The following is a 13470-nucleotide window of genomic DNA, read 5'->3' as shown; positions in this document are numbered from 1 at the left end:
AGCCACCCATGGCAGGACTTCCTGTAGCACAGGCAGTGTGCACAGAAGGGCAAGCCAGGAGGCGGGAGCTTCCGTCAGGGCACTCACTTGCATTCTTACTTTGAAATCTCATAGGGAAATCACACCTGATCCTGGGTCACAGGACACAGATTCTGGCCCCCATTCCATCTGTGGAGCTTTGATGGGTCTTTGTCTTCCCTCACTCTGGAGAGTGACGCCAGGAGTCATTCAGGTTCTGACATTTTCTAGTTCTAAAATAAAGGCATTTTTAACCAGCTGCCACCCTGGAGTCATGCTGAATTTCATTGCTGCGCACATCACAGCTATTAGAGCTGGAAGGGGCCTTACATGCTGGGCCAGCCATTTACGTCCCTAAAAGAGGAAGCTGAGGACACAAAGAGTGGCAGATAACAGCAGTGGCTGTGAGCACTTGGAAGCTGGATGTAGATGGGGTGGTGGGGACCCAGGTGGCTGGTGGAGGGGACAGGGGCTGGAATACAAGGGTTCCGCTGTCTCTACCACTGGCTTTGGCCACTTCCCTTCTTTCAGCCTCTGTTTTTCTCGTCTGTAAAAGGAGTGGTGACTGAAAGGACTAATTCTCCCTCTCATAACTCTCAGACCATGTTTATAAATTATTATCCGTTTCAGCAAATTGCCCACATCTGGCTCTGGGAGGACCCTCTCTCCCCTGCTACTCAATAGCTTTGCAACCATTTGTGTCATTTTTGAATCCCAGGTTAGCAAATGAAGGCTAATTGTCCCTTTGCAACTGCACTGAGGGCAATGAGATGTGTGTGTGTGTGTGTGTGTGTGTGTACACAAGGGGTTGTTTTAGACTCCTCTGCTTTCTCTTCTCAAGTTTTCCCTTGAGCCCTAGCTCTGACCATGCGTGGCACATCAGGCTGCTGTTCTCGCCTCCCACTATACCTAATAGACTCCACGAGGGACGGCCAAGGCGCGTGGGCAGCAGTCATTGGTAATTCAGAGGGCAGCCAGGTTATCAGCAATTCTTTTATCCATGAAAGTAGGAAATGAGGGAGAAACATTTTTAAATAATTTTGTAAAATACAAACGCCTGCTCATTTTTAATGGGTGTGCACCATGATGCTTATTCAAGGTAGACTTTCCAGGAAAAGTGACAAGCCCAAACTCTCGTGTTATATGTTTAATATTCATGCAGCATTTAAATTCTGTGAGTATTTTGGTCTTAAAATAGGGCACTCTGTTATGCAGAAAAATGAATAAACTTTCTCAGGGAAGAAATTGCACTTTTTAAAATTGTTTCTCCAGAGTCTTGGAGGCCCTTTATAAATACTATTGTTGTTATGTCGTTGTAATAATAAGTGAGGGAACTGGTGTGCATTAGCCTCAGCAATAAGGATGACAGTCACAAAGGGTGTCACAAAAATAATACCATCCATGTTAAATATTTCATGTCATGTTCTCCTAGTGTCAAAATATTTAGTGCAGTGAGAGCATCTCCAAGGCAGAGGGAGACGAGCCAGGAGTGTCTGCTGCACATATGCAATACATTACAAAGAAGCCCACACAGTCCATTCTTAAGATTCACTGCTTTTGCTCTAGAAGGTTCCCTTGGTTAGGGAAGGGCATAAGGCAATATGGACAAAGGTGGCAGTCATGGAATGGAAGGGGATTGAGCTCAATTTGCCTGCCCCAGGAACCTTCTCAGGACTTCAGCTCCAGAGAAACCAGAGGCCAGCCCTGAGCTGGGCAGATTTTCCTGTTGGAGGCCACGGTTCAGGTGGAAATGACTTGGCAAACCCCAGCGGCCAGGACTGGAGGCCGCGGCCACCTGGTAGGTAGAAATCATTGCTCTGGCACCGACCGGCTCACCAGATACCAGTTCTCCATCTGGTGAGGGCAACAGGTTCCAACACTGCACTGCCACCAAATCATCGGCGCAGGCTTTTACAAACACTTGAGTCTGGGATGCCTTGGGAGCTTATGATTCCAAAGGTCTGGGTGGAGACCGCTTATCTGCATTTTTAAAAGCACCACAGATAATTCTGTGGTGAGAAGAAATGGCTCTGAAGAGACTCGTGTTCTTCAAGGTGTTACATATTTTCCTTTAGGGCTTCATTTTTTCAAGATGAAGTGGGAAAGGGCTGCATAGAAGAACATGAGACGTAATAATCCTGGAGTCAGTTTGCACTACCTAGGCATTACGGCCTGGAGGTTTGTGTAAAACAGTGCTGGGTAAAGTCAGCCCTTTTCAAGCGCCTGTAGGAGCAGCTGCCCACTGCGGTGTATCGCCTCCATGGCAAGAATCAGGCAGGTCTCCTGCTCCTCATGTGAAACTTTGTGGAGCAACTCAGAGCGCAGTCAGGTGTCTCTTTCTAACTACAGGAGAGCCCTGCTGAGAAAGCCAGAGCCAACCCAGCCTGGACTCCATGGCACAGTATATGCAGTAGACCTCCTGGTCCCTGACTCGTTTTGGGGACAATCCTCGATGCTGGGACGCTCTCTCTCTCCTCTCCCCACCTCCCACCTCCATGAGGCCCTCTCTGTTTCTGCATTGAAGTGCTGCTGAAGAAAACCAAAGAACTGAGCTGGCTGCAGCCCAGCAATTCATGATTTCTGACTTCTGCAGGATCTTCACTATTACCCAGTGCACTTTTTGTCATTCCTCAGCAATTGATCCATCTATCCAGTCATTCATTCACTAAACATTTTTGAGCACCTACTGCTTGCCCGATACCATGATCTATTAAAGGTACAACAATGGTGTAGAAAAAACAGGTGGTCTTTGCTCTCGGGGAGCAAGCAGTCTGGCAAACCCCACAAGGTGGGTGTCCTAAACCTGTGCAAATATCTCAGTTCTCTGTATTTGCCAATGATCTCAACGACAATCCTGGGGTCACCATTGTTAGAAGTTCCGGGGTTGTTGTTTCCAGCCCAGAGTTCTTTCCAGCACTCCCCATGCCGTCTGGGTATCTGAAACCAGAGGTTCACAGGCTCTCTGATCACCATTCCCCCAAAACGCTCCCACTTCTCCAGATCCTCCTGCCTCTATTGCTCTCTCTTGCATTTCCTCCTGAGATTTCAGCTTGTCCACCCACGTGCCCCATCCAGGAATCCAGGCACCTTCTGCTCAGGGAGACCTCACGTTCTGCATCCCAAGGTCACCAAGTCCGGTTTATTCTTCCTCCTAAATAATCACGTCCTTTCTGTCCATCTTTGATATCACCGTCTCATTATCTGACACCTAATTTATCTCCCAATCTCCAGTTTCAACCCTTCCCCCCTCTAATCTAGCCTTCGAATAGCTCCCGGAAAACAATCCTAATGCGTTTGATCATGTCCTACTCCTGATCCAAGTTTTTAAATGGCTCCAGAGTTTTAAACTTTTCTTTGGCAGAAGGATGCCTTCCCTTCACCCCCCTTCAAAAATGTAATATGAAACACTAAAAAGAGCTATTAAGCCATGAAAAGATATGGAGGAAACTTAAATGCATATTACTACCGTCAGTGAAAGAAGCCAATCTGAAAAGGCCACATACTGTCAGATTCCAACTATATGACATTATAGAGAAGGCAAAACTTGGAGATCGTAAAAGGATCAGTGGTTGCGAAGGATTAGGAGAGAGGGAGAGACGAAAAGGCAGAACACAGAGGATTTGTAAGGCAGTGAAACTACTCTGTCTGATACTATAATGGTGGATACGTGCCATTATACATTTGTCTGAACCCACAGAATGTAAAACATCAAGAGATACATATGCCTAAAGTCTTTGGGTGATGATGACGTGTCGATGCAGGACTGCCACCAATGGATCACTCTGTTGTGGGGTGGAGACAGTGGGGGAAGCTGCGTGTACGTGGTGGAAGGGCTTTCTGTATTTTCTGCTCAGTTTTGCTGTGACCCTAAAACTGCTCTAAAAAATAGTCATTGATTACCTATCATATTAAAAAATTAAATTTATATTTAAAAATTTGTAATTTACATTTAAAATTTTGCATTTAAATTTACATTAAAATTTTTTATATTTACATTTAGGAAAAAGTGGAGTTACTTTGAAGGATGCTGTCGCAATGGAAGGAGGAAAGTAGAGAGAGTGGAGCCCTGCCTGTCCCTCATCCCCCAAGAGTTCCCTGAGACCTGGGGATGTCCTGGAGACCATAGGACGTGGAGGAATACCAGAGACCTAGAGGACAAGAGCTAAATGCCTTAGAAAGATAAACAAGGGCTTTCCCAATCAGGCCTCGCTTTCCTTCCAGACTCATTTCTTCTGGTTCCCGAACACCTTGCATTCACAATATTCTACACATACACTAATGTTTCCCCAAGTACCTCCTGCCCTGTAATACTCGCTCCAAGCTATTGTTCGTGTTGCTCCCTCTGTCTTGAGTTCTTTGCCCTCTTTTTCCACCTCCTTCTCCACTTGATGACTGCCTTTAAGTTTCAACTCCTGCATCCAAATTCCCCAGGAGCTTTTCCTTGCTGCTTGGTTCACCCAGGACTCTCCATGATGGTATTGCCCAATGCATTGTCTATTTTTACAGGCCTGACTCCTATCAGCTGGGAGCAATCTGACAGGAGGGTCCATGCTTTCATCTTGGCATCTCCTGTGACCAGCACAATGACTGGCTTCCTAAATGCTTGCTGAGAATGAATGAATGAATGAATGAATGAATACATAAATTCTACTCTTCCTCTCTCAGAAGATGATCCTACCTCCATCTAGTGGATTTTGGATGGATTTACTCCTTTCCCACAAGTTTCTTTGAATTTGGGTCTTAACAGTAGTGGTCAGTGTATTTATAAATGAGGCCAATCACAGCAACCCACAAGTGGGTTTGGCCACTTAATATTTTCCCCTCTTTCTCTTGTTGGCAGAGCTATGTTCCTTCAGCTGTCTCTTCAGTTCATCCTCAAGCTGCTTCACCTATCTGCTCCTATTTACACACACTCTTAGTTTATCAAAAGGAAAGATGGCAGAGCAAGAAATTCCCCCAGCCTGTCCTCTGACAGAGAAGAGAGTCAGAATCGTTAGCTTTAGCTATGAACTTTAGAGCATTTCCATAAAAGACATCTACAGTCTTGTGATTGCTTGGAACACTGAATACTTACTTTCCGAAACCTCGGTTGAACAGGAGCTATGACTCCGCTGACATCCCAAGCCTACAGCAATAAACCTGCCCCCCTGGATTTCACAGCTGGGGTCTGCAGAGCCTGACAAACTATCTAAGGCAGGTTTATTATTCCTTTCTCTGAATTTTTTTGTCTCCTCTGGCTTACAGAGGCAGCTCAGAAAAATTCTTAAAGAATTCTTATTCATGCTGTCAAGCTTTGTTACCCGTTTTGAGTGAAGCCAATCAGCCCATAAACTTTCTTGTTTCCTCCTATTTCTCATTCAGTGTCTTATCGTATGTGTTCAGGTGCTCAGAAAAGCTTGAAGCGCAAAGCAGGACTTGTTGCTCCTGAATCAAGTGTTTCAAAGTTCACCCAACTACCTACAGCTTTCGCATGTGGAAGTTTAAAAAAAACTGTTGTCCACCCTCTGGAGACTCATTTACATGTGGCACTTCAGGGACACCTGAATGTTTTTGGTGTTAAGGGCCTTTGGTTGAGTTTTCTATGTACTTTTGACTAACTTATTTTCTGTCATAGATACTGACTCTATGAGATAATTGGTCAATGACTGTTTTTTACTATATTTTTAAATTTATGTTTTCTTAAATCATTATGTTTCTTAATTTATATTTATAGGCAGTTTCTTTCCATGGAGAGTGAATAATTATTTACCATAAAGCACATTCGCATAAAACTAAGGTTAGTGAATCTCCTGATAGTGAAATTCCCTGATAGTGAATCTCCCTTAAAATAAAAGTAAATGGTAACAAGATCAGAGCTGTAAATTAAGCAAATGTCTCATTCCCTTCAACTTAGGTTGAACAAAAACCACCCTTACCTCCCAAATCAGAGCATTAGGAAGAATCAGAAAAAACTTAGCCATCAATAACCTTAGTATCTTTAAAATACAGTGAAAGGAGGCAGAATTCATTGCCACGATCTCATTCATTCACTATCATCCCTTTCACTCAACATGGCTCAAGAAACCCTCCTCCCAACTTACACATATAAATATAAAATCACCTTGTCCCCAAAGTATCTAAAGTAGATTATAAAACTAAAGTTCATAACAATATAGAAAAGTAAGTCAAGCAATTAGGCAAAGGGAAAATAAGGATGGAAAAAGTTCAGGTGACACAGGTGAGGTGAGCAAACAAATGCATCTGATGAGGTCCTTCACACTTGCTAAATGGGAATAACACATGAGCCTCTCCCTCTAGCCGTGCTCTAATATCAGATTTCTTTCTCTTTGATGAGACCCCATAAGGCATCATGAACATAGTGGCTCCGTGGGCCTGACAGAGAGAGGGATGCATTGGGCAGGAAAGGCTCGGAAAGAGAAGTGGCCCGACGCTGATCAGGAAATCCTTTCTCACCTTAGAACGGGTCACCATGCACCCCAATCACTCCTCCGTATCCTCCCTAACCTCCCACCTCCCAGCTTACCCGACATGATACCCCAAGTACTTACCAAGACCCAAACAAGAAACTCTGAGTCCTGATTTTCCAAGATTCCTAGAATAAAAATAAAGCAACACATGGTCAGCGTTTCCTCAGCTGAAACTGTGTACATTTAACCATGAATATTATATCTCACTTTGGATAACATTGTGCTCGACTAGAGTCGTGGCAGACGCAAAGCCCCAGACACAGGCTGTGGGGTGGGGGAGAGTTTCTCTCTCATCTCCATTTGGGCGCTAGGATGTTCCAATGTGCTTAGGCTCAGCGCAAGAACAAATGTCCCCACCAGACGCAGATTTGCAGCCCTGAATGACAGTTTTTATTAGTTTGTTTACAAGTTGTCTTTCTCTCTCTTTCTAGAAGGTGAGTTCCTTGAGGGCAGGGTCTGTACCTTATTCACCAACCAGTCATGTGTTATTATTCATTCATTATTCATCAACAGAGCCTGACACACGGTGGACCCTTAATAAATACTCGTTAGTTTAGTAACTGACTTCTACAACATAGTATTATTACCAGTGGATGGGGATTATTAAAATAACAAAATCCTTTAGGCTATTTAAGCTAAGTTATATCATTATTTTTATAAAATGCCACATAAGAAGGTTAAATAATCCTTTTAAAATGGTTCTTCTTTTCCTCATCAACACCTTTGCTTTTCAACCCTTAAAGTCTATCAGAGAAAGAAAATACAGTTCCACTCTCTAAAGAGGGCGAGAACTAGGCTCCATAGTCTGCATTGTAAGGTATCTGTCCATGGAGACCCAGACCCAACTCATCTTCCTGTCATCTGCCTAACTGCCGTCAGAGAAGGAATCAAATTCTCAGGGAGGGGATGCTTCATAGAATTTTGTAGGGGTTCGACGTGAGGCGGTGAAGCTTAAATAATTGAAACAGGTAGACAATTACGTCTCTTAGTATCTGATCAGATGCTCTTCTGAGAACACTATTTCCCTCCCGCCCAAAACAAAACAGCACACACAGACTTTTCCGGCTGCAGCACAGCTCAGCTCCTCCAGGCTTTGCCTTGATCTTCCACAGTTTGGCTTCTTTAGAGTTAGTAATCAGTGCTCTCATTTGTGCATTGATTTCTTTTCTCTGCTTGTTTGTTATTCTTGTTTATAAAATGCCACCTAAGCAACACATTGAATTTCATAGCACAGTCCACATTGCAAAGAGTTGAAAGTTGAAAGACCATCAAGTTCTATCCCATTGTGGCAACTAGCTCGATAACCTTGGAGAAATCACTTCCTTCCTCCAGCGTTCATTTTCATCCTTAGCAGGATGGGATAGTAATGCCTATCCCATTCATCCAGCATCACTGTTGTGGGGACAGGACATGGTAATGTATGCTAAAAGTATTGCTCAGTACACAAATGCAAGGTATAATTCTTTTTTGTGATCTCTAACTCTGCTCACCCTCTCACAGGCATAGTGCTAGATTTTCCCATATGAATTAGATATATCCACCTGGAAGGAGGCTCTTGCATAAAGGTGTGTGTGGAAAATATTTTGAACTACGTTACTCAATAGGATAAAAATAAATCGAACCTCTCCCATGAAAATAATTTGCATAAAATATTGTTCATTTAGTAGTTTCTCGGAAAACTCTAGGATGTGTAGCCAGAAGATCTTTTAGTCTAAGTCTATTGATCTATGGCAAAAGCTATATAGTGGGGAGAATAAAAGGAGACTACACCAAAACAAAAAAAGCAAGTATATGTACACAACAGTCCTCCAGATAGAGATATCCAACACTGATGAATCGGTAAAGATGTACGGGGAGGTGACCATGTTCCAGGCAATGTCCAGGTCACAGGGATAGGAGAGGAACAAGGCACAGGGCTCTACCCTCTCACCTTTTTCTGAGGGGCACAGTAAGGCAACCATGTCGTTACAATAGAACAGGATATGGCCTCTGTGGACGTCTTTGGGTGTAAAAGGAAGGCGGATGCTATTTCACGCTTGTATTTGCATAATTATGTGGGTGTCATGGAAGAAGATCCAGGTAAGGATTTTCAGGTGATTTTAATATCTTTCTGTGATTCTGAGAACAGGGAGGAGGGACTTGGTGCAGAAAACTATGCAGAGCAAGACATTTTTCTCACAAACTCCAATAGGGCAAGGTGGTCACTGAGCAACATCTCCACACCCAAGATGGGGAGACCTGCCCTATTTTCCTTATGACAGTGACATAGGAAGGCAATGATCACTCTGCTATGGGTTTGGAAGACCCCACTTGATAAACTTGAGAATTGTCAGCAAAAACAAACTGCAAAGTAGCAAGTACTACTCATGGCCCATCTTGCTATCACAGCTGTTTAAACACCAAGGCCAGCTTTTCTGGAATGAAAGCCTTAGAAGATTTTGCACTGTAAGAAAAGTTTGGTTAAGACAAATATTGATACAGTGGCAATAGGTCACACATTGAGCCTTGGAGCTTTTATTTCCTTTAACTCTTTCTCTAAATAGCTTCACCCTCTACATGAAATGGCTACCATAGTCAAATGGCTGTTTATATTTATTTTCTTTCTTCTTCTTATTTTTAAATTTTCAATTATAGTTGATATTCAATACTATTTTATATTAGCATAGTGGTTAGACATTTATGAAGTGATCTCCTAACCCCAGTCCCAATCTCAGGTGGTTGTTTTTAAAGTGAGAGGCCTTTTCTGTGTATGAACTGTATCTGGTCTCTAAGTCCATTGCCCTGACCTTGTCCAGGGCTGAGACTATTCATGAGACTCCTACCTCGGTAATCCCTCTCAACACATGTCAATGCCTCTCATTTTGCAGATGGAGAAGGTAGGAGGAGCTAGTTCCCTCCAGTTCAGGGACTGGAATCCCAGCACCAATTTCTAAATGTCACATCTGCATCCTCCTGCTCATGTTTCTCTCTGCAGAATACTAACAGGAGACATGGCCAGTGTCCAGCGACTCTGATCCATTTACGCTCGGCTGGGTAATAAGAGCCCAAATACCGGATGCATTTGATCTAATAAATACAACATATATCATCCAAAGCTTGTTTGTGTAGCTGTACCACAAAATAAGGGCCAAGTTTATACCATCATGCTGGGCTATAACAGATGCTCTGGAACCTTCTTTATCTCATCCATATGGAATTTTCATGAACACTTTATGATCTTGAGTGACATTGTACAACAAAACAACTTTATAGATTTTTCATTTTATTTCTTAATTCCTCAGCGTTTGCACAATTGGGACAATGTAAAAATTCTGTAAGCACATCAAATTTTCAATTAGATTAGATTCCTTTCCCATTTTATTCAAAATACTAGTCTCATTGCACTGCTCTACCTAGTTTATCTGTGTCAGATATACCAGAAGGAAGTCTCACTGTGTTCATTTTTAGTATCTGCTCCTGTTTAACTCAAAATAAAAGCTCCTCTTCCCCAGGTGAACCTGAGCTGCTCTGCTGCTAATATTAGAAATGAATGACATCAGTGTGGGGGCATGGGACATTTGGCTTTGATAGTCAAATTTTGGAAATCCTAAATCTTAAATCAAAGCTTCAGTAAAGAGTTATCTGGAGAAGGGATATAGCTTCTCAGAACTCAAATGTCGTATTTCTTTCTTTCTTTTCTTTTTTTTTTTTTACCATGAATTTCCACTTAATTTATTGTCCTCTATGTCATAATTTTGTTTACTAAAACACGATAAAATACAGTTTCGCCACTTTGCATCCTCATGTGGAAATATATATATATATATATTTTAATTAAAGTTTATTGGGGTGAGAAATGTTACTAAAGTTCCATAGGCTTCAGGTGTACAATTCTGTAATACATCATCTATATATTACATTGTGTGCTCACCACCCAGAGTCAGTTCTCCTTCCCTCACCATATTCCTTTCTTTCCGAAGGAAGGACTATCTACTTCGTGAATAATCGGCTGAGTTTATTTTAGAACAGTGGTTAGTTCCATGGCAGAGGCATTAAATGTAATTCTAGTGTTGTTTTGTGGAGCATCCATCAGGCCCTTTTTGATGTTAAGGCCATAATGGAGTGGTGAGAACTGAAATCAAGCGTCACTTCGGCACAGCATCACAAGCCAGTCTGACTGTTACGGTTCCTTTACAAATCAGAGATGCTCAAAGCAGAAGAATAGCAGCCCAAATGGGTTGTTTTAAATTGTTTATTTCTGAGTACATGTATTTTAGACATTATTCACGGTTGTAAACTGCTCGGGAAAGAGGAGTAGCTAGCTAAAATACGTCCCTTGCATTTGACTAAGATAGATGTGTATTGCGTGGGAAAACATTCCTGATTTAAAGGTTGACAGAACATGGATGACTGAAAGTAATGGAAGAGGCTTCAGTGGCCAGGTCAGGCTGACAGAAATAAGTTAGGTTCGACTTGGTCAGATCATTACATCATCTGCTGTCTCACTCTATCTGAACATCTTTTTTTCCCTCTAAATCACACTCTGCTATTCTGTGGTGACTTACCTGGAAGTTACTAGTCAAATATGAAGTATGGGAATTTTTTTTTTTAAGAAATGTATATTCAACCTTTCTTGAAAAATCCAGAGCTGAAGGCATGGTCACTTGTCAGTCAGCTGCTTTGATGGTTGCACAAGAACATGCATTTTGACTGCCATAACGATAACCACAGATGGTAATCATGCTATCTGACGAGGGCATTGTTCACCACTGTTGATAAGTGAATAATGACTCATTTGGAAACTACCAGGCACATAAATAATTTAGCCATGCATTTTGATGACAAGCATTGACAAGTAGAACAATGAAACTTTGTTTCCTTCTTAACTTTCATTGAAGTATCAACAAAGTAGGATGGCATTCTTTCAGATTCTTTGATTTAAAAGCTTAAGCCATTTGTCAGTTGTAAATCCCAACTGACAATGCAAATTCCTATTCATTTGCTTTGAACATATAAAATCACCTATTGATCTGTACCATCTTAGAAAAGTCTAGAGCTGCATGGCAAAAAAGAGACTTCCTTAAACTTAATTAATTAGTTCAATAGAGACGCATCGAGTTCCAACCTTGTATTACTGTTGTATCAACCTACATACCAAGCCATGTATTATGGTGTGGGGTTGTTGGCTGAGTAACAGAGAGTTGCTGATGTCATGGAACATACATCATAGAAAGGGAAACAGACGTTAAATAGTGAATTCATTTTTTGATTATAGCCTTAAGTTAAAGGACAGTATGCCCTAAGTATAAAATTGGGATGTTGGGGAAGCTGACCTGGTCCGGATGGTTAGGAAAAGCTTCTCTATGGAAGCAGCATTTAAACTGAAATTCAAAGGAGGAGCAGAGAGTAACTTAATGAAAAGAGTCGGGATTAGCAGTTTAAGCAGAGTGAACAGCATGTGCAAAGGCCTGGAGTGTGGAAGAAGCGTGGGTAATTAACGAACTGGAATAGAGCAGGGCAGCGAAGAGTAGAGTGCAGAGCGACTGCAGATGAGTCGGGCGGGGGGAGGGGATGCTGTAGGAGGCAGATCAAGCAGGGCCTCACCAATTAATGTGTGTTACCGATTTTGGTCTTAATATGAAGGAGTAATGGAAAACTACTGAGAAACTTAAGCAGGGGAAATGGATTGAAGGGAGGAAAGGAGAGGAGTCAGGAGGCTCCTTTGGTAATCCTGATGAGAAATGATGGTACCTTGAAAGCAGATTCAGTGGAGATAGGAAAACGGGGAAGATTCTAGATATTCTTAGCAGGTAAAATCTATAAGCTTTGTGTTTGATTGAATAGGTGAGTGAAAGAGAAGGAGTGATGAGCCATTCTCAGGTTTCTGACTTGAGCAGCCGGGTGAAGAGCGCTGCCCTTTACCAGAGTAGGGTTCATTTGAGAAACAGAGGGTTTTGCCTCAGCTTTGGGCCCATGGGCAAACATGCATGAGGTATCCTAGCTTTCCCTGGAGCTTAGAGTGAGGAGAGGTGTTTTCTGGGTATCCAGGGTAACAGGTGCCCTGGGCTGTGGTCAACTTCCCAAGGAGACAGTGCTCAGTTGGAACAGAGGGCCACGACTTCAGGAGCTGCCACATCACAGGTGGCAGAGAGCACGCTGCACTGGCCAAGGAAATAGAGAAGGAAGGAGTGGTAGAGGTGCGGAAGGACACCAGGAAAGTGTCAGCGCAGAGGCGAAGGTGGACACGGTCTCAACAGGGCGACAGTGTCCGGCAGCGCTGCAGGCTGCTGAGAGATCCAATTCCGGGAGCCAGAAATGCCCTGGCTCTTCAGCCACGTGACATGGACAGCAACTTCCGTGGCCAGTCATCTCAGTGGTGCTGTGGGTGGGCGTCGGGCTGGTGGACTGACGAGAGCGGAGGTGCAGAAACGCTGCTTACTAGCTGTGTGTGACCTTGGGCGGGTTATTTAGCCTTTTTAAGCCTCTTTCCTCATTCACAAATGGAGATCTTAATAGCCCACTTTTTTTGTGGTTGTTGCTGAGATTGACAAAACGTACATGCAGCACTAGACCCAACACATTTCAATAAATGTCCGCTGCTTTCAGCCTGTCTTATATCCTAGGAAAAGTAGCGTCTCAAACACTGAATCTAGTGGGCGGGGCTCTGGTTCAGGTACTGAGGCTGGTAGGAAGCCACCTCTGTGCCTTATTAAGACCCAGTTCCCTGAACTTCTGATCCACCTACTCTCTGGATTTGTGTTTAGATCTCACAACCATCCTGAATCTATTCCATGCACGTTGTGAGTCATTTTGCTAGAATCATCAGAAAAGTAGGAGCCAGGAGATAAAGACAGATAAGGGAGGGAAAGGAGAAAGTAGTACTTGGTTGGCAAAGATTGGATAAATCACGTGGGTCTGAGGTATTTAGAATAGTTCTTCCGCCATCACCAGGAGGGGAAGATGGAGATGTGACAGAAAGCTATGTGGATGGGGTTACACAACGTTG

At 43.0% G+C, this 13470-nt stretch overlaps 1 protein-coding gene across 3 annotated transcripts in view; it reads right to left on the bottom strand.

Moving 5' to 3' along the window:
• KCNAB1 (potassium voltage-gated channel subfamily A regulatory beta subunit 1) overlaps nucleotides 1-13470 on the bottom strand; it is a 365847-nt gene that overhangs the window by 100805 nt on the left and 251572 nt on the right. For all 3 annotated transcript variants that reach the window (XM_019731967.2, XM_019731968.2, XM_019731969.2), the window contains exon 2: nucleotides 6567-6610. In XM_019731967.2, coding sequence (XP_019587526.1) covers nucleotides 6567-6610 — 44 coding nt within the window. The remainder of the gene's footprint in view (nucleotides 1-6566; nucleotides 6611-13470) is intronic.

Source organism: Rhinolophus sinicus, linkage group LG01 (genome assembly GCF_036562045.2).
Source record: "Rhinolophus sinicus isolate RSC01 linkage group LG01, ASM3656204v1, whole genome shotgun sequence".
Lineage (NCBI taxonomy): Eukaryota > Metazoa > Chordata > Mammalia > Chiroptera > Rhinolophidae > Rhinolophus > Rhinolophus sinicus.
The sequence above is the reverse complement of the archived record's forward strand: the minus strand, read 5'-3'. Positions and strand labels throughout refer to the sequence as shown.